Raw genomic sequence first — 25,541 nt, forward strand, 5'->3', positions numbered from 1 at the left:
TTAGTTGCTAGAGGTTACAGCACATCATCTCCTCACTCCAGGGGTCATGCTATACATATGGATGCCGCCTTTACTGACATATCTATGCTGCTATTTACATATGAATGCAGGTTATTTACATGTAAACACAGGTCTGCAGGTGAGTCATCTGTTCACAACAATAGGGCAGAGCTGGGCAGCATTAGTAGCAGCACTTCACACTGAGATATCTGGACACAGCAAGAGACAAGGAAATTTAAACAGGGATAGTTGGCAAGTATAAGGCAGCTGCTTTGAGCCCCATAACAATGACAGGGCCCAGGGCAGCTGCCCCGTTTGCCCTGCCTTAAAAACGGCCCTGGGCTTACCTGTAGGTCAAAGTGGTTTGTAAAGGTTTACAACCACTTTAATATATTCAGTGGGTTATAGTAAACCACTTATTGGGTATAAAGATCTTCGGGCAGAATATAGAGATTAGGCATGGGAAAAGGGTGCATGTCCACAAAATACATTGCCAAGACATTTCTATGTAAAATTGTTTCTAATATTGATTTTCCAAACTGAAGCAAAACGCAACTAATTTTACATCTCTCTAATTTTTTTTAATTTCAGTTAACAATCCAGATATGTTAAAATACATTTACTATAGTTCATCAATGAATACTTCAAATTAGATATGGAACCTGCTGAATCATATATCATTGTAGTTACACATTGATTAAAGCTGAACTCCAGGTAAAAAGTTAAATACACAATTAAATAGAGTTATGAAAAAAATTTACCTGCATAAGACTTTGTATATCTATGCAGCTAGTCCTAAGATATAGAGAGTGCTTCCAGACAGCACAGCCAGATTGGTTTGGGACTAGATTTTCTCTACTGGAGTTAAAGTGGAAGATAAGGCTAACTGTAACTATTCTTAAAGTGGTTGTAAACACTTACAGACCACTTTGACCTACAGATAAGCCTAGATTAAGGCTCACCTGTAGGTGCAAGAAATATCTCCTAAACCTACACAGTTTAGAAGATATTTGCAAAAAGACAGGCACCGCTGTCTACAGCGCATGCGCCGCAGACAGTGGTGTGCAGGCGCACTGAGCATGCCGCTGCTAACAGCAATATGCTGTTAGTGGCGGCTCCCATGCGCATGCGTGGGATTGACGTCATCGCGGCTCTGGCCAATCACAGAGCCGGAGCCACGATACCCAAAAAGAAGATGGATGCTCCGTGGAAGAGGGGACAGCAGTGACATCGCTGGCTTATGTGTCAGGTAAGTGACACATAAGGGGCTACTATGCCATGCATAGTAGCCCATTATGCTTTACCTTTGCAGGGAAACAAAGAGGAAGTAAACCCATCAGGGTTTACTTCCTCTTTAAGCCCCAGTTCACACTATTGTGATGCCAGACATTGCATGTAATGTGCAGCGCACTGCTGTTCACATTACATGCGATGTCTGTGCGGGTGTGATGTCAGCCATACAGATAGTATGGCTGATATCACACCGCATTCGGTGCAAACAGGCATAGGACCTTTTTTTCAGTTCGGACCAGAATCGGATCGCATGTGTGTTCACACATATGCGATCCGATTCATGTCCGATCTGTCAGGTCGCAGTGCGATATGCAAGCTGAAATGGGGGTGTCGTTAACATATAATGACACTACCCAGCAGTTCGCATATGTCAGTGTGAACTGCCATGCATGTCGGGTGCTATGTGGGAACCAGCAGTTGATTTTCAGGGTTCTCTCATCGCAATAGTGTGAACCGGCCCTAAAAACTTAAAAACAGAGGAACACAGATTTTTTAATAAATCAGGGTGTGCAGGTTAGGTAGGAGGGTAGGAGAGAAAACATTTTTTAAAATAGTTACAGTTATTCTTTACTAACACTTTAGGCTTTACAGTTTGGTCACCCCTCTGTCCCCATCATGTGATTGAACAAGGAAGAACCAGAGCACAGCGATAAGTCATTCCTCTATTCACTTTGCTCTCTCCTCCTGTCAGAGTATTCCTTGCCAGCTAAAATGGCTTGATTGGCTCCTAGTCACAACCCCCCCCCCCCCTTTTCAATCTTAGTGCTGCTGTTCAGGTAATTTAATTTAAAGAGACTGATAGCAAGTAGAACTGCATTCATTGGTGTTTTATTTAATTAATTCCCGTGGTTCAGCTTTACACATCATTCATTTTCTAGAATATCTACATTTTGCAGTATTTTGTATAGTTCAGCAATTCTCCCAATTTTGTCCCTGCAAGATATTGTTGGAATTTTGCATCCACTTCTTTGCTCTGTTCTTCAGTGAAGAGGTTCTTCCAGTCTCCAATTTGTCCTTTTTAAAAAAAGAAAAAAAAAACGATTCGTAGATTTATTATCATGAAACAGGAGAGAGAGAGGCGATTCCTATGTAGGAACGGGGCTGTCTGTGTTATTTAAGTCATTTGCAGTGATAGTACTAATGATATTGGGGCAAGGTAAAACCATCTCAGTGAACACTATACAGTACCTAGTTCTGTATCTCGTGGGCACCTGTGGTGTGCTATAATGTATTGATGTACATTGTAATGTAATGTATTGATCAAAATGTCTTCCTATTCTGCCCTTCTGTTTTTATACGTTATCTGTTTTGATCCCAGTGTAGAAAAATACATTTTGATTTATGATACTACTTTCACTTTTTTTTTTTTACAGAAAAAAAAAATCACTTTTCAATTTTTCTAAAATCACTATAGCTGCTCAATATTCTATAAAGGCTCCTTGCATTCAGCACATGAAACATTATTTTATTGGAATGCGCCACCAGAATTGTAAGTATAATACCTTTTCTTTTGCAAGAAACCTGTTTAAGATGGTAAAGTGTCACTTTGAAACTAAACTCTAGGTAAACAGCTAAGTATAGAGATGAAATATATATATATAGATAGATAGATGGATAGATGGATGGATAGATGGATGGATGGATAGATGGATGTTTTACCTGCCATAAAAAACGGAGACGTGATGCTCACCTATATGGAGAGCAACAGTGCTCATGTGTGAATGGTTCCAAACTCCTCCAAATGATTGAATTATGAATTAATTTTTATTGGCCATATGGTAATATCCAGGCAAACGCGTTTTCAGAATAGTCGAAACGTGCTAGTATGTTTTTAACTTGATATGACCATGTAGCCAATGAGGATTTATACTCTTGGATGTTACCAAGTGTCTGGCTTGTTGGATGCAATTCTGTCCAGCCACTTGTGAGATTTATGCAGCTCATTTGTACAGCACAGTCCTGCCTGGCCGGGAAAAGAGACTTGATCCTCCTCCTGCTACAGGTTCATATTCATGTACAGGTCTCCTCTACACCCCTACACCTACTATAAGCCCTTGTACACACGATCGGAGAATCCGTCAGAATGTGTCCTATCGGACCGTGTCGTCGGATAATCCGACTATCTGTGGTATGCATCTGACTGATTCCGTCGGAATATCCGTCGGACCCAATTTTCCAACTTGTTGGAAATATTTTCCGACCAACTGGTTCGATCGGACATACTCCGATCATGTGTAGAGAATTTTGATCGGACCAAGTGCCACGCATGCTCAGATCAAATTCCTACATCAAAGCTATTGGCTACTAGCCTGAATGTAGTCCCATTGTAACAAAATTACGTCATCACGTTCTGAAAGATCGGATTTTTCAACAACTTAGTCCGACCGTGTGTATGCAACAGTTTCGGACAAGATCCGACGGACAAAATCCGACGGATTTGGTTGTCGAAATCTCCGACCGTGTGTACAGGGGCTAAGACTTGTCAGTGAAATTAGAAGCAGCATGCCAATGAGCTTATCTCCCTGTCACTCTGTTCTATCCTTTTTTTTTTCAACATGCACCTTGCACTGCTACAAACCTGATTGCCATCTTGTGCTACTCCTCCCTTCAAATTCAGGTGCCTACACTGATTGTATTTTAAAATAAAAGTTTGAGGATATATTGATGTCTACAGAACAGGAACGGATCTAGCCTGTCTGATGTGGGGGTGCAGTAAAAAATGTCAGAAGGGCAGAGTTTTGAAAGTCAGCAGTTTGTAGGGCAGTGTGCAGAAGCCATTAATTTGTAGGGCAGTGTACATGGGGTCAGTAGGGTGAAGGGCAGGGGTCAGCAGGGTGGAGGACAGGGGTCAGAGGGGCAGTGTATAGGGTCCACAGGCTGGAAGACAGGGGTCAACAGGGAGGAGGATGGGATCAGAAGGGCAGGGCACTCAGCACAGCTCCATCTCTCATCCCTGCACCGCACACAGCCTAGACATGGGTAGCAGATCTCCTTCTTCCCTTACAGCACATAGCTGAGATTGCATTCTCTTACACACAGCCACAGCACAGTGTATAACTAGCAACTACAACTGTGCTGTGATTCTGGATCTGGGAATTCCACATGTCAGAACTACAACATAGCAGCCAGCTACACACTTGGCACTGTAAATGTATTTTTTCCTAGGGGGGGTCACCATTCTCAGATAACAAGAGTGACACAAGATGATGTCTTTTGCACCTGCTAAGTAAGGTTGGCTATCAGGGTGTTTTCTGAACACAGTAGGCCTGTGTGCAAGGTAACACATTAGACTCTACTGCCTGTGAAAAAGAAAGTGCCGCTGCTAATATTGGGTGTGGCCTTCATTATGCTTAATATTGGCCACAGCTTAAAGATACACAGAGTGCAGTGGTTCATTAGTAAGTGAGGCAAAGGTTGAGTAGTGAGGCAGGAGTCAGAGGTCTGTAGTAGGCGACGCAGAGGACAGATTGTGCCTAAGGGCTGGTTCACACCATGCACGCACATGAATCCCACAGGAATGTGCTGTGTGATGTGAACTGCACAGTGGGAGGGACCATAAATCCTTCTACCCCCCCCACTACCTCTAGCACAAATCCACTTACACCATCCTTCCCAAAATTCCCCTCCAAGCACAGATCCTATGCACCGCAACACAAATCCTCCCCCTCCTTTCTAGTGCAACTGCCACATCCATCCTCTTCTCCTCCCTTCCAGCATATACCCTGCACCCACAACCCCTCCTTCTAGCACAAATCCTCTTACAAGCCCCCCACCCCCCATAAGCATGGATCCTATCCTCTTCACCCAATCCCTGCTCCCTTTTTGTACAAATACCATCATAAATCCTCCTATAGCCACCCCCCCCCCCCCCCCTCCCAATCCTCCATCCACAGACACTCTCATCATATCCTCTGTAACTGTTCTTTACTTCTGTGATCCTCCTCTACAAGTGCATGCTGATCCACCCTGAAAATTCTTTATCCCCATCCTTGCTACTCTCCTCTTTAATTCACTCTACTTTTATCCACCTCCATTTTCTTCACTGGCCATTATATGCAGAAGCCTTCGGGATGTTTCCATGGCTCGGTTTGACCAGTGTGACAGGTGGGAAGAGATCAGGCAGGAGCCAGAGATTGCAGCCAGGCAGTACCTGGATGCCCAGTGCTAGCGATGATACTAATGCCCTTTCCCCTCCACATTACACCAGCTGTGCCCTAGCCCTGGGAGGGGTTCAGCAGGTGGGCACAGTGGCTGGGGTGGAGACAGGAAAGGGGGAGGGTGCAGTTCGCTGTTGGGAGGGCACAACTGAAATCTGGGGAGAGGTGTAGCCCACCCCAGCACCCCCCTAGATCCGGCCATGCTACAGAACTGCTTTAGGCTGGGTTCACACCGCTGCGGGGGGAGAACCGGATGTGATTCGCACAGCAAATCACATCCGATCTCCGTAGCACTGCGAGTTCAGCCATACAGATAGTATGGCTGAACTCGCAGCTGTCCCGCAGCAAACTCGCACAGGACCCTTTTTTGGGTCCGCAACGGAATCGGATCGCATGGGGGTTCACACCATGCGATCCGATTCCTGTGCGAGTCGGCAGATCGCACTGCGATATGCCGACGGATCTGGGGGTGTCATTAACATAACATTGACACCCCCAGCCGTCCGCATAGGGCAGTGTGAACTGCCGGCGGGAGGTGAGCGATGCGGGAAAACGCCGCGGATTCGCGGCGTTCCCGCATCGCAATAGTGTGAACCTAGCCTTAAATTGTGTTGCTTATATCTGCTTGGAGTTCAGCTGTAACATTATCACCATCACCTGCATATTTAATAACAACAAAAAATGTTATCTCATTTAGGCTAGGTTCACACTATTGCGATGAGGGAACGCCGCGAATCCGCGGCGTTTTCCCGCATCGCTCACCTCCCGCCGGCAGTTCACACTGCCCTATGCGGACGGCTGGGGGTGTCAATGTTATGTTAATGACACCCCCAGATCCGTCGGCATATCGCAGTGCGATCTGCCGACTCGCACAGGAATCGGATCGCATGGTGTGAACCCCCATGCGATCCGATTCCGTTGCGGACCCAAAAAAGGGTCCTGTGCGAGTTTGCTGCGGGACAGCTGCGAGTTCAGCCATACTATCTGTATGGCTGAACTCGCAGTGCTACGGAGATCGGATGTGATTTGCTGTGCGAATCACATCCGGATCTCCCCCCGCAGCAGTGTGAACCCAGCCTTACATTCGGTTAAAGATCCTCTGATGCAAAGACTGAAATCTAGGAACTCAGCCCATGTATTATTCTATTCTCTGCCAATTTTAGAATTGTTGCTACCTTTTCTGAAGAAAGCATCGCCAAGCTTCCCATGTGTGTCTTCAGATTTCTCTTTCATCGATGTAAAAGAAGTTCGACTTTGTACTGTGCAAATTTGCTCCTCTGTCAAAGGAAGTTCAAAAAATTCTGATATTTTTTTCAGTTGTGTTGGAAAATCCTTAAAGTGAAAAGAAACAAATTATATATATTTTTATGATAGAATGATGAGAATTCTTAAAGTGTAACTCCACTTTTGTTGAGAAAAAAAACATTCCCCTCTGGGTGATCTATGTACATTGCAAGGATTATAACAACCTTTGTTGCAGATTCCCACCTTTTGTTATTCTGAAGAAATCCCCTTGTTCCTCTGTGCTGAGTGGGTCTAATGGGAGTGGTTTCATAATTATCAGACAGCTGTGCACCTTCTGGGCACTAGTGAGGAAATCTGCAGGGCCTGTATCCCTTTAGACGTGTTCCTATTGGGAGTATCTTACCAAAAATGATATTTTTGGTGCAGGGGAGGCCTCAAATTTGACTTGTATCTTAGTCAGACTTCTGGGAAAATTGGTGAGCCAATTACACAAGTAGGAAATTATGTTTCTGGGGGGCGATCAGTACACATTCTGTGTACAGAACAACTCCAGGTAGCCATTTTGTATTGCATTTTCAGAAATTTACAGCGGCTGCAGATTGAAAAGGAAACTTTTTTAATAACATGTTTAATAACATTCAATTACAATATGACTTGTGTCGCAATTGAATATGTTATATTATTTTTTCTTTATTTGCTATTTTTTTTCACACAAAAGTGGAATGACCCTTTAATGTTTATATTCGATTATTGAAGATTATTGTAACCTTAAATATTTTTTTTTTCTATGTGTCTGTTCACATATGCATATTTTATATTTAAAATAGTGAATCTCTAGCGCGTGCCTGGTGTCAATAGTGGAAAACTAAGCTAAAGGGACTGTATGTCAAAAACGAAAGCACAATATATATATATATATATATATATATATATATATATATATATGGCTGAAATTGCAGCTCAATCTATAAAGTGTACAAGTGCACTAAAAAATGAATAAGCAAAATAATGATAAGCGCAACCTCTAAAGTGATAATGCAAATAGCAAGTCACGTGTTTACTTGCTATTTGCATTATCACTTTAGAGGTTGCGCTTATCATTTTGCTTATTCATTTTTTAGTGCACTTGTACACTTTATAGATTGAGCTGCAATTTCAGCCATATATATATACAGTGGTGTGAAAAAGTGTTTGCCCCCTTCCTCATTTCCTGTTCCTTTGCATGTTTGTCACACTTAAGTGTTTCGGAACATCAAACCAATTTAAACAATAGTCAAGGACAACACAAGTAAACACAAAATGCAATGAAGGTGTTTATTATTAAAGGTGAAAAAAAATCCAAACCATCATGGCCCTGTGTGAAAAAGTGATTGCCCCCTAAACCTAATAACTGGTTGGGCCACCCTTAGCAGCAACAACTGCAACCAAGCGTTTGCGATAATGTGCAATGAGGCTTTTACAGCGTCCTGGAGGAATTTTGGCCCACTCATCTTTGCAGAATTGTCCTAATTCAGTTACATTAGAGGGTTTTCGAGCATGAACGGCCTTTTTAAGGTCATACCACAACATCTCAATAGGATTCAGGTCAGGACTTTGGCTAGGCCACTCCAAAGTCTTCATTTTGTTTTTCTTCAGCCATTCAGTGGTGGACTTGCTGGTGTGTTTAGGATCATTGTCCTGCTGCAGAACCCAAGTTCGTTTCAGCTTGAGTACACGAACAGATGGTCGGACATTCTCCTTCAGGATCTCTTGGTAGACAGCAGAATTCATAGTTCCTTTTATCACGGCAAGTCTTCCAGGTCCTGAAGCAGCAAAACAGCCCCAGACCATCACACTACCACCACCATATTTTACTGTTGGTATAATGTTCTTTTTATGAAATGCAGTGTTCCTTCTACGCCAGATATACTTGGACACACATCTTCCAAAGAGTTCCACTTTTGTCTCATCGGTCCACAGAATGTTGTCCCAAAAGTCTTGGGGATCATCAAGATGTGTTGTGGAGAAATTGAGATGAGCTTTGATGTTGTTTTTGCTCAGCAGTGGTTTTCTCCTTGGAACTCTGCCATGCAGGCCATTTTTGCCCAGTCTTTTCCTGATGGTGGAGGCATGAAAGCTGACCTTAACTGAGGCAAGTGAGGCCTGCAGTTCCTTGGACGTTGTTGTGGGGTCTTTTGTGACCTCTTGGATGAGTCGTCGCTGCGCTCTTGGGGTAATTTTGGGCGGCCGGCCACTCCTGGGAAGGTTCACAACTGTTCCATGTCTTCGCCATTTGTGGATAATGGCTCTCACTGTGGTTCGCTGGATTCTCAAAGCTTTGGAAATGACTTTATAACCCTTTCCAGACTGATAGATCTCAATTACTTTCTTTCTCAATTGTTCCTGAATTTCTTTGGGTCTTGGCATGGTGTAGCTTTTAAGGATCTTCTGGTGGACCTTACTGTGTCAAGCAGCTCCTATTTAAGTGATGCCTTGATTGTGAACAGGTGTGGCAATAATCAGGCCTGGGTGTGGCTAGAGAAATTGAACTCAGGTGTGGACAACCACAGTTATAGTATGTTTTAACAAGGGGGGCAATCACGTTTTCACACAGGGCAATGATGGTTTGGATTTTTTTTCACCTTTAATAATAAACACCTTCATTTACAAATTGCATTTTGTGTTTACGTGTGTTGTCCTTGACTATTGTTTAAATTGGTTTGATGTTCCGAAACACTTAAGTGTGACAAACATGCAAAGGAACAGGAAATGAGGAAGGGGGCAAACACTTTTTCACACCACTGTATATATATATATATATATATATATATATATATATATATTGTGCTTTAGTTTTTGACATACAGTCCCTTTAGCTTAGTTTTCCATGTATGTATTAAAAAGAAAGTGAACACAACGCTCCAAAATATTAAAACACTAAAATAAAGTGCAAAGTGCTGAACGTTCAAAATTGGAAGTCCAAACAAATATAGCCAGAATGGATCCCAGATAAACAAATAATTCTTGCAGAACGAATAAAGTGCTTCTTGTAAAGTGTTTCATAAGGGTCGGTTAGGGTAAAGCCCCATACACACTATCAGATTGTCTGCTGATTTTTTCCATCAGATTTACCAAAACCATATAATATGAGGTCAAACCTTAGGGGTTTCAATGTGTATGCAATAAGGCAGGCCCTTGTACTACATGGTTTTGGTAAACCTGAAGGAAAAAATCAACAGACAATCTGATATATGTATGGGGCTTTAGGTTTCGGGGCAGGATTTAGGAATCTCTTTATAAAACCTTAGTTGCAGGAATGTCAGAAATATTTGTGCCAACAATGTTAAATTTCACCATCTGTTTTCTAATAGAATAATTCCTTTATCATCAGTTACACCCGTGACCAAAGTGCAGTAACATATACATCATTTTCAGAATCAATAAAATATCTAAAATGAAATGCTGATGCAGCCCCCTCATAATAAAAGACATCACATATCTCACAACATAAAAACACTGTCATCATAAAAACAACACATACTGTATATCGCATAATAAAGACATACCACATTCAACCCTAAAAAGCCACTCGGTGGAGCTGATAATACAGGAATTACTGTAGTAGAAAAAAAAGGGAAAATTTTGTTCAGCTTGCACAGTAGCATTTAACATTTGGCCAACAAATGTTTTCTATAAAAAGACCCCTAAGTGTTACAATAAATATTAAGGGTACACTTCTGCTTTTGCATTCGCCTCTAATAACTTCATCAGAGCCCTGAAAAAGCTGATCTGGCTCAATAAATTGTGCAATGGATGCTGAATGTGGCATTGCTTGCAAATTGTAAAGCACTGAAACGAGCACAAACAACTAACCTAACAAAATCCATGCAGAAAATTACAGGTAAATAATGTGACATCACTATAGACAATACAAAAGCCAAATTACCAGTTATTGCACTTTCATAATTTAAACATATCTTTATAAAATAGAGAATCAACTCTCCAGACAGAAGTACATTTTGGTCCTAGGTTGGTCATATAATTAGGCAATCTGTTTTAACCAGAAGCTAGAAAATTACTTAGAACCCCCAAACATTATACTTTTTTTTTCTAATACCCCAGAGAATAAAATGGCAGCCCTTGCAATACTGTCACACTGTATTTGTGCAGCGGTCTTATAAGCGCATTTTTTGGGGGGAAAAATACACTTTTTTTAATTAAAAAAAATAAGACAACAGTAAAGTTAGCCCAATTTTTTTTTTTATATTGTGAAAGATGATGTTATGCCGATTAAATTGATACCAAACATGTCACACTTCAAAATTATGCCGATTCGTGGAATTAGCGACAAACTTTTACCCTTAAAAATCTCCATAGGCGAAGTTTAAAAAAATTCTACAGGTTGCATGTTTTAAGTTACAGAGGAGGTCTAGGGCTAGAATTATTGCTCTCACTCTACTGATCGCGGCAATACCTCACATGTGTGATTTGAACACCGTTTTCATATGTGGACGATACTCAGGTATGCGTTCGCTTCTGCACGCGAGCTCGGCGAGATGGGGCACGTTTAAAACATTTTTTCTTCTTATTTATTTTACTTTTTATTTTTACCCGGTTCAAAACATAACAATTGTATCACTTTTATTCCTATTACAAAAAATGTAAACATCCCTTATAATAAAAAAAATAGCATGACAGGACCTCTTAAATATGAGATCTGGGGTCAAAAAGACCTCAGATCTCATATTTACACTTAAATGCAATAAAAAAAAATATATATATATTTTATTTTAAAAAATGGCCCTTGAAAAACTGTGGGCAGAAGTGACATTTTGACGTTGCTTCCACCCTGCATTATGATGGAGACGGGTGAGGGCCATCTTTCCCTGACTCATCTCCATGCCCAGCCAGGGTAAAGATCGATTGCCTCCGCCGCTGCCGATGGATTTGGTAAGTGGCAGAGGGCACCAGAGCACAGCGGGAGGGGGGCCCTCTCCTGACGTCGGTAAAAGCAATCTTGAGGCGAATCCTCCGCAGAGACCACTCTTATCAGAAATGGCTGACCGCCAGCCGAACATGAGGATACCGGGGTTATGGCAGCTAGCTGCTGCCATAACAGCGATATCCCCCATCAAAGTTAGGACGTATATCAATGCAAATACAGCAAATACATTTGCAGTGCAAATACACACCCTTTTTCAATAAGCACTTACCATTATGGGAACACAATTTAAATAAGGTCACTGTATTTTATATATCTCGTTGGCAGCGCACAGCACAATTTTAATTTATTTTGCACACATTTTGGCCAATGTTCAGTGAATCTGACATTCACTGTGTTATAAAAAAAATTGAATATCAGAGTAACCAGCATTTCTCAAAGAAAAACAAATATTGGTGAATGCATTATAAAAGCGGCCAGTGATTGAGCAGGCCCCAGTCATACAGCAATTTTGTAAATGAGTTCATCAAAGATACACCTGTACTGATTTTGAAAGGGTAGAATTGGGGGTGCCCCAAGTAAGCCAGGAATATATTAGTTGCAGTAGATTTGTTGTATCCCAAAGCATTCAGGGAAATATTATTTACATAACCAGAGCTAGATTTCTATCACTTCTCTAATGCCGCGTACACACGACCGGTCTTTCCGGCAGACTAGGTTTCGACCACTTTTTATTAAAAAAAAATCAGACGGACCTAGAAATAGAACCTGTTTCAAATCTATCCGACGGACTCAAGTCCGACGGACTAAAAATCAGGTAAACCGATCCTCTGTGTGCTAGTCCGACGGACCAAATACGACTCAATGGCAGCTATTGGCTATTGAACTTCCTTGTTTAGTCCCGTTTCCGTCATGACGTTCAAAACTAATGGACTTTCGACCGGACTTAATCCCTTTGTGTGTGGCCAAGTCTGTTCGTTTGGAAAGTCCATTGGACCTGAGCCAAAAGTCAGTCGGGAAGACCGCCGGACCTAGTCTGTCAAAAAGTCCGGTCGCGTGTATGCAGCATAAATGGTTCCCGACCAGCGCACGCCGATGTACGTCGGCAGAATGGCACGGTCAGGCATATTGGCATACAGTACATCCAATCTTCAATGCCGCCTGCCGGTTGGGACCCCCGTGAGTCCGGTCGCGGGTCTTGCGGACTCGATCGTCTCACGGGACGACTGAATGGAGGAAATGCAGTGTAAACAGCATTTCCCCATTCTGCCTAGCAACTAGTGACGCTGATCTCTGCTCCATGTGATTGGAGCAGAGATCAGTGTTCACTAAATGAAAGCCCAACCCCCCACAGTTAGTAACACACCCCTAGGAACACTTAACCCCTACACTGCCACCCACTGGTTAACCCCTTCACTGCCAGTGTCATTTACACAGGAATCACTGCATTTATATAGCAGTGGTTACTGTATAAATGACAATGGTCCCAAAAATGTGTCAAAAATGTCCGATGTGTCCGCCGCAATGTCGCAGTCACAATAAAAATCGCTGATCGCCCCCATTACTAGTAAAAAAAAAAAATTATTAATAAAAATGCCATAAAACTATCTCCTATTTTGTAAACGCTATAACTTTTGCGCAAACCAATCAATAATCGCTTATTGCGATTTTTTTTACCAAAAATATGTAGAAGAATACGTATCAGCCTAAACTGAGGGAAAAATTTTTTTTTTATATATTTTTGGGGGATATTTATTAAAACAAAAAGTAGAAAATAATGCATTTTTTTCAAAATTGTCACTCTATTTTTGTTTATAGCGCAGAAAATAAAAACCACAGGGGTGATCAAATACCACCAAAAGAAAGCTCTATTTGTGGGAAAAAAAGAACACCAATTTTGTTTGGGAGCCACGTCGCACGACCGCGCAATTGTCAGTTAAAGCGACGCAGTGCCGAATCGCAAAAAGTGGTCTGGTCTTTGACCAGCAAAATGGTCCGGTCTGTAAGTGGATAAGAAACACTCGTCTGCTAGGATTAGCTTTTTTGTAGGGAAAAAATGTGTGGCTTATAATTATGCAGGGAGAAGCCATTCATTTTCCATTGTCAAATGTAGGCATAAACTGACTGCTTTCAATCCCCAGAAGGGATTTTGGGATTGTCATAAACTAAAAGTAAAAATACAACATTACATTTTTTTTTTTCACAGGTACTCTTTTTAAACATAAAGTTAATACACGCAGTCCTGCACAAAGCATGGTAGGGACAGTGAAGCTGATTTACTAAAGGCAAACAGGCTTCTCATTAGTGAATTTTCCCTTAGCTTAGTGAACACAGTGAAAATTTATTCTGCAAAGTATACCCTATGACATGCAAGGAAAAAAACAGAAAATTGTACCATACTTACCGTAATTTTCTTTTCCTGGTGCCTATCCATGGCAGCATACCTGTGACAAGCTCCGCCTTGGCTCCTCCCTCAGGACTAGTGAATATTATAAAAGAAAAGGTTAGTACAGCCCCCGCATTCTCCGTAATATAGAATACCGAGGGTGGGATTGTATGCTGCCATGGATAGGCACCAGGAAAAGAAAATTACGGTAAGTATGGTACAATTTTCTGTTTTCCTGGTGCCTCCATGGCAGCATACCTGTGACAAATAACTAGCTGAGATGGGTTGGGATGCTTAGAAGTCTATTTTAAAGAAATTATTATTTAGAAGAAGCTAGGGCTGATGTGACTGCCTGTCTGCCAAACTCCACCGATGCAAGAGCTCCTGGGTCCACCCTGCAATGTTTCAGAAACGTATGTCGGGATGACCAAGTCGCTGCCCTACAAATAGTTTCAATTAACACATTCGCTCTTGCCGCCCAAAAGGCAGAAACTGCTCTGGTGGAGAGCGCCCTGACCGCCAAAGGGGGTTCCAGCCCCTTTGTCCTGTACACCTTGTGGATGAGTCTAACGATCCATGAGGCAATCGTTCTTTGCTGACGCCTCCTTGCCTTGGTGTTTGCCCCAGGGAATTATAAACAGCCTGATGGAATCCCTGAATGATGCTGTGGCCTGCAGATAGCATTTCAAAGTGGAGGCAATGTCTAGCTCATGAAGAGAACCAGAGTCCTGTTCTGAAAATGTTGGGAGTGCCCAAGGTTCTGACATGTTTAAGGATGATGCGACTTTGGGAATAAATCCTCGCACTGTTCTGAGTTCTACTCTGTCCGGATAGAATATGATATGATTATGATCTGCTCCTAAAGCTTGGAGCTCTGAAACCCGTCTGCCAGAGGTTATAGCTATCAGGAAGGCTAGCTTCTAGGCTAGATTCCAAAGCGATGCTGACTCCGAAGGGGCAAAAAGGTGGACTGGCTAAGGACTCTAGGAAAATAGCAAGGTCCCAAGTGGGAAAAGATTGTTTAGTTGGCGGGCGGATCTTTTTGACAGCTTTGAAGAATTGTATTATTAATGAGTCCTCGGCCCATCTTCTACTGGTTTGCCAATGAAATTGCTGATACCTGTACTTTTAGTGTACCTAGTGCAAGACCTAGGTCTAGGCCTGCCTGCAAAAACTCAAGAATTTGAGAGGATGATGGGGAATCTGGATCACAGCTTCTGCCAATCATGAAGGCCCTGAACTTTTGTTTGTGGATGGTTTTCTTGCCTTGAGCGGGGTTGCGATCACTTTGTTGGAACACCCTAGAGATTGGAACCTTTCCCTTTCAGCTGCCAGATGTGAAGATCCAGCCTGCGGGGATCTGGAAGGGTGTGACATCCTTGCGAGAGGCAAAGAGGTATTATTGGAACCTTGACTGGAAGTCGGGTACTTAGATACATTGCTGTGGGGAACCAAGGACGTGTTGGCCAGTACAGTAGGACCGTTATCACTGTCGAGGTTTCTATCATAAGCCTTGACAGGAATCTTGGAATGAAAGGCCGTGGAGGGAAGGCATAGGCCCGATTGCATGCCCAGGGGGCTGAGAGGGCATCTAATGCCTCCGCTTGGGGTTGAGGAAGCCTTGAGATGCACCTTAGAAGCTTGGTATTGAATGCTGTTGCAAATAGGTCTAGCTCGAGGGGACCCCACTGGTTCACTATCCAGTCGAAAATCTCCGGGTGTAGAGACCATTCGATGGCATCCGCAAACTTGCGGGAAAGGCGGTCGGCCCTCAAGTTGAGATGGCCGGGCAGATAAACTGCCCTCAGGTCCTTTAGATTCCTTTCTGCCCAGAGTATTATGGGTTCCACCTCCTTCAGGAGGGACCTGCTGCGTGTCCCCCCTTGCCGGTGTACATAGGATACTGCAGCCCTGTTGTCCATTCGGAGGAGAACAGGTTTCCCTGTAATCTCGAACCTTAGGGCTAGTAGCGCAAGGTAGGCCGCTCTGACCTGCAGGACATTCGACACCAGGCCTGTTGTATGGAAGGACCATCTACGCTGCACTGAGATCCGGTTGCAGTGTGCTCCCCAACCTGCTGCACTGGCATTGGTAGTAATTGTGATCCAGTCGACATGCCCTAACGGGCGTGATTTCTGAAGTGTCTGTTTCTTTATCCACCAATGCAGACTCCTGAGCATCAAGGTCGTCAAGTGTATGGGTTGGGATAGATACCACCTGTTCCACAGTCTTTTGCCAGGAGTAGAAGGTCGTCCAAGTAGTGGCATACCCGAAGCCCCAATTCTCTCAGAGGGGCTATGATGGCAATTGGGGTCTTTGTGAAGACTCTTGGCGATGTGCAGAGGCCCAATGGAAGACTCTGGAATTAGAGATGTACCTGCCCCACCGCCAATCTCAGATACTTCTGGAAAGGAGGGAGTATGGGTATATGCAGGTAAGCGTCCTGCAAGTCTATTGACAACATCCAGCCCCCTGGTTGGTCTACACAAATAATCGTTTGTAGTGACTCCATTTTGAATCTTACTAGGAAGAAATAACGATTTAGACTTTTTAGGTCTATCACGGGTCTCCACCCTCCATTTCTCTTGGGGACTGGAAACAGGGTTGAGTAAAAACCCGAAAATCTCTCTGATGGAGGCACTGGAACTACCGCTTGCTGTTACTGCAAGGAGAGAAGAAATTGCTGTAGCACTTCCGTTTTTTAGGGGGGAACCTTGACACTCTTGTCAGGGAGAAGAAGACATTGGGAGGTTTGTCTAGGAACGACCAGAAATGGCCGTATTTGACTGTGGAGACTACCCAAGAATCCCTGCACTTTTATTCCCAGATCTTTGAGAAGTGTTTTAGCTTGGCCCACACAGGAATCGCTTGGGCTGGCCAGGTGTCAAAAGGATTTAGTAGAATCCTGTGGGGTAGGCATTGGTCTCTGTCTTCGGGTTTTGAGGAACGTGGACTGTGTGCTTTCCCAATTATGCCTGAAGCCTTTTCTCTGCCTGGACTATCGGTAATCCTTATTTTTGGAGTATTGGAATCTGGGTGCGATTGTCCTGGAGCGCCTAGATCACCTGTCTTGGGGTAGCAGGCCTGATTTTCCACCAGTGACTCGAGAGATGTCCTTGTCCAGTTTTTCCCCCAAACAAGGCTTCACCATCAAATGGTATCTTGCACCAGTTCTGTTTGGAGGCGATATCTGCTGCCCATGGTTCCAGCCACAAGGCCCATTTGGCCATAACTGTGTGGAGCATTGCCCTTGCGGAGCAACGAATTGAATCGATGGCGGCTTCACCAATAAAGTCTGCTGAGAACTTCAGCTCATCCAAGGCCTTGATTATATCCTCCTCTGGGATGTCCTGTTGGATTGCTGACTCTATATTACCTGTCCAGACGCGTAGCACATTGGACAATGATGTCAGGGCTATGACAGGTTTACAGGCGTTGTCTGCCCTCTGGTACGCTTTCTTGAGATCGAGATCCATCCTTCTGTCCAGTGGAGCCTTAAAAGAAGTTAAGTCTTCCAGGGGCAACGTGACATTCTTTGCCAACCTTACCACTGCTGCATCGACCACTGGAGAACCCTCCAGCATTGCGGAATCAGGCTATGAGAGAGGGAATAACTTTCCCAACTGATTAATAGAGAACATTTTCTCTGTCTTTTTCCCACTCTTCCTCAATCACATCCCTGATCTCGTCCATGAGAGGAAAAACGGAGATCTGGCGTTTGACAAAGGGGAAGTACGATTTAGACTTCTTAAACCTCGGTGTTGGTCTCTCCCAGCCGATCGCTTGTTTAGCTGCCTGTACATAAGGCTGGACCATGGCGAAAGCAAAGCCAGAGGCATCTAGGTCATCAGATGATTCCCCTGAGATGGCATTCTCTTCCTGATGTTTAGAGGAGGATGCCGGCGTCAGACGAAAAATTCCACTTGTGGACAGCCCCGGGATGGAAGCCTCAGCCTCAGCCGTTTGCTCCTGAGGAGGAGACGCTGGTTGTTGCGTCATCATTGTGGCTACCAATTCCGCAAGGGAGTCCTTTACTGCTTTCTTAAGTAGGTCCGCCATTTGCAGACCTTCAGATTCTCTGTCCGCTGCATCGTCCCTGAGGCAATCTCAAACAGATCAGTTTGTCTGAAAGTGGGGCAGCTCCACACGCCTGACATCTTGGAGATCTAGGTCTCGGGGAGCATGAGTGATAGCGCCTTTTTGGCCGTTCTGCCACTTCTATAATCCCCATGCCAGGACGACCTGTCTCTGCTGTGACTAGAGTCATCATCGTCTACATGTCGCCTTGAGGTCCTCTTAGACATCTTCTGGCGTACAGGACTGAAATACATAAAGTACCAGCCTGAGTGCACTCTTTTTTTTTTTTTTTTTAAAGTGTATCAACTTACCTGGACGTAGGTCCTTACCTCAGGTGTAGAGTAGGATCTTGTGCGGGTGGCGAATGGCTCATACTAAACGGATTAGCAGAAGCAGCAGCTAAGAAAAGAGTTTTTAGAGGAGAAAAATCAACCAACCGTGTCCTTGACTGGAAAAAGGGACTTCGATAAATACATCTAAAATATGTCTAAATCTACATTCTGTCTTCTTGTCCCTTTTTTTTTTTTTTTTTTTTTTTGGGGGGGGGGGGGGGGGTAAAATTATATATATATATATATATTTTAATTATTTTTTTTTTGTAAATAAAATATAATTTATTTAATTATCTTTTATTAATTTTATTTAATAATTTAATATGTTTATTTCATTTATACTATTTAATTAATTAATTGATCCATCTTCTCTTTTTTTTTTTTTTAAAAGCTCAGAGTTGCAGTTCTCCCTGCAGCCACAGGCGTCCCACTGAGGCCATCAGGGAGATAAACAGTAGAACAGGAGAGGCAGGGCACGCCTCTATCCTGTCTTTGACATTTTGAGGGCATAGACGTCACTGTGCCCTTATCAAAGATGGCCGCCGCGGCCTCCGAATCCACTGCGCATGCGCCGATCGGCGGAACAGTAAGCTAGAAGCCTCACACCGCCGGCGCATGCGCAGAGCACGGCGGGGAACGCCGAAGTTAAATAAAACGCCGGCGCTGAGCGCGCGCGGCTCCTATGGAGCCGGGAATGGCGGCAGGGGCTAAGAGGGAGATTTTTTTTTTCTCTGAGAGAAACAAACAAATGGGAGGTCAAAAGAAAAGAAAGAAAGAAATGGAAGGTTGGGCAGGGGAAGAGAGCAAAAGAGAGAGGGAAGAGAAAAGGGAAAAGATAAAGATATAAAACCTAAAAGGGAAAGGAAAGGAATGAAGAAAAGAGAGAAGGGGGAAAAAAAAAAGAAATGTAGAAATAGCTGCTGCCTCCGTTACCATGAATGAGCTGGTGCCTGATTAACTTGCAGGTAAAGCTCTTACTTAAGAGACAAACTGCTTGTCCCAAAAGATCCTACAGAAGGGACTTCCAACCTTATAAGCGCGTTTAGCTGCCCAAGAGAAGGAACTGCGTCCGGGAGAGGCTTGAACCCGGACGGAAGCTGCCGAATGCAGAAGGTAAGGACGTCGACCAGAATTCACTGCCATGAGGTATGAGGAAAAAAAGGAGAATGCGGGGGCTGTACTAACCTTTTCTTTTATAATATTCACTAGTCCTGAGGGAGGAGCCAAGGCGGAGCTTGTCACAGGTATGCTGCCATGGAGGCACCAGGAAAATATATTTTTGCTTTCACCTGATTGTATGATGAAAATCAATAGAGCTTTGTCTTATTCACTAAGCTAAGTGAAAATTCCTTTGCAAAGTGATTAGCCTATATGCCTAGTACATTAATCTCTTTATCCCAAACAATGATCACATTTACATAAGGACGCAAATTTGTTGTGAGGAAGTGAATTGGTTTGAGAGAACATCGTTACAAAGCTAATCTGGTTGAAAAAAGACACAAGTCCATTCAGTTCAACCTACAGAGAAATAAAATACACAATCAAAATCCTCCGTATTTACAATCCTATACCCACAGTTGATCCAGTGGAAGCCAAAAAAAGAATTATAAACAATGATCCAAAATTTTCTCCAGAACAAAAAAAGTGTAAAAACTGAACTTACAGTTTTCATATCTTCAAATGAAACTGCCATCACTTTTTTATCATCAACGTGTTTGTTCCATTCAACTATATAATCAAAATATGATCCATAACACACTAAAAAGCATAGAAAAATTGTGATAAGTTTATCATAAAATCATAAAGTAGAACTTTAACCACTTAATAAAAATAATGTCATTTAGCAAGGAAGATACATTTTACTTTAACTACTTCCCACCCGGCCAATGTACATATACAGCCGGGTGGGAGCCGCCTCCTTCTGACTGGACGTTCAGGAACGTCCTTCAGAAGGAGGGGGATCACACGCGCACGTGCGCTCATGCCACCCGGACATGGCACATCTCGGATCGGCAGGAGGGCTTTGTGATTGGCCCTCCTGATCACATGACGGCCATGTCCAATCACAGCCGTCATGTGATCTAAACAAACAGCCAGTTGCTAGGCAATCGGCTCTCCTCTCCTCACACGGAAGTCGTCACTGAGGAGCGGAGAGCAGATCGCTGCAGCCGGCTGGTGATCAGTGAGTATGAGCTGTTTTTACAGCTTTTTACTCACTGATCACTAGTCTAGTGTAAACCTACATTGTAAACACACATGTCCCCAAAACACACATGTCCCCAAATAATAAAAAGACATGTCCCCAAAAAATAAAAACACATGTTCCCCACATATGTCCCACTAAAATCACATGTCCCAATGATTATCTGCACACATATGTACGTGATCACCTGCACACATATGTACATGATCATTTGTGTACATATGTCCGTGATCACACAAACCAATTATTATACACTTAACGGAATTTTTTTTACCATAAACATGTAGCAGAATACATTTTGGCTTACATTTATGACAAAATTAGATTTTATTGGATTTCTTTTAAAATAGAAAAAAGAAAATATTGTTTTTTTTTCCAAATTCCTGCTTTTTTGCGTCTATATCACAAAAAATAAAAAACGGAGTCGTGAATAAATACCACCAAAATAAAGCTCTATTTGTGCGAACAAAATGATAAAAATTTAATTTGGGTACAGCGTAGCATGACCGCGCAATTGTCATTGAAAGTGTGACAGCGCTGAAAGCTGAAAATTGGGCTGGGAAGGAAGGGGGTGAAAGTACCCTGTATTGTAGTGGTTAATATTTATGCTATCATAATTAATGTGTGCTCCAGCATCGTTACTGTTTCTTCTTGCTAGATGCTGCCATTTTGTTGGAGCCCAGAGCCCCTGAACAGCAGTAAATCAGAAGATTGTCCTCTACAAATTCGGCACAGTGCCGACAAATGGAGGGCAGCTGAGCATGTGCAGAGCAGAGTGAAATGGCGTATTACTGAATTTTAAACAGTAACACTTATTTTGAATGTTTTACATAGCTATACCTACAGAAGGGGCCAGCCTGAAGTGATCTAGCAGAACTTCATTTTCTAACTAAATGTATTGTGCTGAAGCTATACATTATTATATTTCTCATATTTACTGTTACCAAGAAATAAAAGAGTTCCCATTGTAAAAGACTAAACTTAAAAGAAGACCTAAGTTTTTACCATCTCTCCGAGTACGACCAGCAATAACTAAATTCAGTTTCAATTTCCACTGATTTTGAAAAGAAAAAGGTGATTTGCCTTTAATTTTATTTTATATTAAAAAAATGACTTTAAATATGTTAAGACTAATAAATTACCATTCCCATGGATGAAGTCCTTGAAAAATAAGTTCCAAGATTCATAAGTGGGAAGTGCAGGCATGCTTTTATAAAAGTTGAAAAAGGAGATGGCTGCATCTTTTGGGTTGCGAATAACCATCAATATCTGTAGAAAAAAAAAAGAAATAACGTAAATTAACTTGTATTTTATCATTACCACAAACTTTTCCTCAGTCAGTAATGGCAAAAAATCTTTAGCTTTAGAATATTCAGCTTTCACAGCCCAAACAGTAAATAAACATTTGTCAATTATGTATTATATGTTTTCTACTGTTCAGAAATCACATTCAATTTACCCACTATGGATCCACTTTAACTGGTATATTGTCATTAACTCAACTGATTTTGATTTATTAACACTTGATTAGTGTCAATGGGCTTTAGACGATAGATTCCATGCTCCCCCAACGTCTCAAGGGCGCTAAAAGGAAATGATGACTTCTAACAGCTTATAGTTTGCAACAGTTCTGAATTCTTATAATGCCCATATTATGGGTGTATTTAGGCCACCATAGCTTAGCCACTCTTGGCAGCACTCACGTCCTTGTTGCTAGACAGCGAGGACAGCACCCACACTGTGATGACTGTAATTCTCGCATTATTATCTGTACTTTTAGATTGCCACCTGCCTTGACCTCAGACATGTATACTGGTCTATGCTTAAATGCCACCTGCCCTGACCTTGGAACTATGTTCTGGAGTATGCCTACCCACTGCCAGCCCTGACCTTAGTACTGTGTGCTAGATTATGCTTGCCCGCAGTCTGCCCTGAGTGTAGTGCTATATTCCCAGGCCCAACCTGCCTCCAGACTACAGGTACCCTTTTCCATTAATGTTGCCCAGGTTCATTGTCATGTGCCCAGGAAGCATAGCAGTGTGTACTAAGACCTGACAGCAACCAAGTACTTTAAGGCTTGCTTGCCTTAAAATGGAAGGCAAGACAAAAATCTAACTAAGCTTAAATCCACTCCCACTCACATTTTAAGCCTATTCTATAAACCCTGTAAAAGGAAAGATGTCTATACTTCCAGCACTGGCTTCAGTGTAGAGGAGAGACAACCTCAAAGTAAGCCTTTGGGTGATGTCATCAACCAGGCTCTGCAGCCATTGTCAGTGATCTGTCCTGTTCACTGAAGGCGGTGCTGATAGGACCAGAGAGACTTCAGAATAGGTAAGCATAGGCATTTTTCCTTTTACAGGGTAGAATAGGCTTATGCTGCGTACACACGATCTGAAGTTCGGCCAGCAAAAGACCGATGAGAGCTTTTCATCGGAAAATGCGACCGTGTGTATGCTCCATCGGAATTTAGCTGGCCAAATTCCTGCCAGCAAAAATTTGATAGCATGTTCTCAATTTTCCAGATGGAAAAACTTTCGCAACTTTTCGGAAAAATCGCAAATTAAAAATTATTGTATGCAATTCCGACACGCAAAAACTCACGCATGCTCAGATTCAACTAAGAGATGGAAGCTATTGGCTACTAGGTATTGAACTTCCCTTTTCCAGTCCCCTCGTATGTGTTGTACGTCACCGCGTTCTTGGTGGTCGGAATTTGGTGTGACCGTCTTTAGGCAAGACAGTTTGAGCGGAATTCCGTCGGAATTCTGACGGGAAAAAAACATCAGATCTTTTTCCGACGAGAATTCCGGTCATATGTACGTGGCATTAGAATGGGGTGGAAGTAGATTCAGGCTGAGTTTGCATATATTATTATCATTTAAGGTACTTATATATGCAAATTGAATGCGGGTTTCCCCCACATCCAATTCGCATGACAGGCAAGTGTGACTGGCTCTCAATGGAGCCCGGATTGCAAAATGGTCCTGTGCGTCTTTTGGTCCGGTTCAGGTTTCAATTCAGGCAAAAATTCAGACTTGAATCGCACCTGAACCGGTGAACAGGGACGCACCGGACCCCATGCTGTGAACCACGGCCGGAAATATGTGAACCCAGCCCCAAGTTTAGTATTTAGGTTTTTTAGTTGCCTTCTACTTTTAAGGGAACAGGGGCTAGTATGGCCAGAAGAAACACAATAACAACAACAATGAGCTAATTACAGCCCAGAGCAGAAAATCAGAAACTATTTAATGAATATAGTAAAATTAAATATGGAACACTGTACTTTGTACATACATGCCACATCTGTACTAGTAAAAACGAGGTATGCAGTACAGTGTCTTGAAAAAGTATTCATACCCCTTGAAATTTTCCACATTTTGTAAATGTATTTTATTGGGATTTTATGTGATGTACCAACAGAACGTGACACAGAATTGTAAAGTGGAAGGAAAACAATAAATGGTTTTCAAAATGTTTTCACAAATATCTGAAAAAGGTGGCATGCATTTGTATTCAGCCCCTTTACTCTAATGCCCTTAACTAAACTCTAGTGGAACCAATTGCCTTCAGAAGTCACCTAATTAGTAAATAGAGTCCACTGGTGTGTAATTTAATCTCAGTACAAATACAGCTGTTCTATGAAGTTTAAAGCAGGGTTAGGTTAGAAAAAATATCCCAAGCTTTGAACATCTCATGGAGCACTGTTCAATTCATCATCTGAAAAATGGAAGGAGTATGGCACAACTGTAAACCTACCAAGACATGGCCGTCCACCTAAACTGACAGGCCGGGCAAGGAGAGCATTAATCAGAGAAGAAAACAAGAGGCCCATGGTAACTCTGGAGGAGCTGCAGAGATCCATATCTCAGGTGGGAGAATCTGTTGACAGGACAACTATTAGTTGTGCACGCCACAAATCTAACCTTTATGGAAGAGTGGCAAGGAGAAAGCTAACATTGAAAGAAACCCATAAAAATTCCCGTTTGCAAAGCAAACATGTGGAAGAAGGTGCTTTCATCAGATAAGACCAAAATTGTACTTTTTGGCCTAAAAAGCAAACCCCTATGTGTGAAGGAAAACTAACACTGCACATCACCCTCAACACACTATCCCCACTGTGAAACATGGTGGTGGCAGCATCATGTTGTGGGGATGCTTTTCTTCAGCAGGGACAGGGAAGCTGTTTAGAGCTGAAGGAAAGATGGATGGAACCAAATAGAGGGCAATCTTAGAAGAAAACTGGTTAGAGTCTGCAAAAGATCACTATGCACTTGCCACTAAAGATCTTTTACTATTTGCCCGGTCAATTTCTTATATTTCCCAAACTGTATCAGATCATTCATTGATACAGGTTATTCTCACCGTGGGTCATAGCTCTTCGTTTTGGGTCTGGAGGCTCAGTCCTCTCTGTATCTCCACACCTGAAATATAGGAATCTATTCCGACAGATATGGCTAATTATTGGGCTTTTAACTCAAACACGCTTAAAATAGGACCTGTATGGGATGCCTTTAAGGCTGTATTACGAGGCTCATACATCTCCCGTATTAAACACTATGAAATAACTGGACAAGCTATTGAGCAGTCCCTAGATGTAGCAAAATCCTAACATATTGCAAACCTGTCCTCCACATCTCGGGGGAACCTAACGGAAGCCCACAAGGAATTACAACTACATCTGGTTGACATGACACAAAAGCAGCAATTACACCTGTCAGCTAGATTACATGAACATGGGGTGAAGAACGGTAGATTGCTTGCGTTTCTTGCACATACTGAATACATTGACAGTTCGATTCCCGCCATACAGTTAACTGACGGATCTACTACTTCGGATCCTTTATCAACCAGGAGTTTACAGCTTTTTACAGGAAGCTCTATGATGATGTAATATCCCCTTTGGAGACCACCTTTACGTTTTTTT

General features: G+C 42.6%; 1 protein-coding gene across 1 annotated transcript in view; it reads right to left on the reverse strand.

Annotated features, from left to right (window-relative positions):
• Positions 1 to 559: 559 nt before the first annotated feature.
• LOC143987556 (sulfotransferase 6B1-like) overlaps positions 560 to 25,541 on the reverse strand; it is a 60,200-nt gene continuing 35,218 nt past the window's right edge. The window contains exons 4-7 of the mRNA XM_077486358.1: positions 21,757 to 21,883; positions 20,075 to 20,169; positions 6,626 to 6,782; positions 560 to 2,307 (exon numbers count right to left, since the gene is read on the reverse strand). Of these exons, the coding sequence (XP_077342484.1) occupies positions 2,177 to 2,307; positions 6,626 to 6,782; positions 20,075 to 20,169; positions 21,757 to 21,883 (510 nt within the window). The 3' untranslated portion in view covers positions 560 to 2,176. The remainder of the gene's footprint in view (positions 2,308 to 6,625; positions 6,783 to 20,074; positions 20,170 to 21,756; positions 21,884 to 25,541) is intronic.

This window comes from Lithobates pipiens, unplaced genomic scaffold (assembly GCF_037356315.1).
Source record: "Lithobates pipiens isolate NorthernLeopardFrog02 unplaced genomic scaffold, aLitPip1_a1.2 Scaffold_18, whole genome shotgun sequence".
Lineage (NCBI taxonomy): Eukaryota > Metazoa > Chordata > Amphibia > Anura > Ranidae > Lithobates > Lithobates pipiens.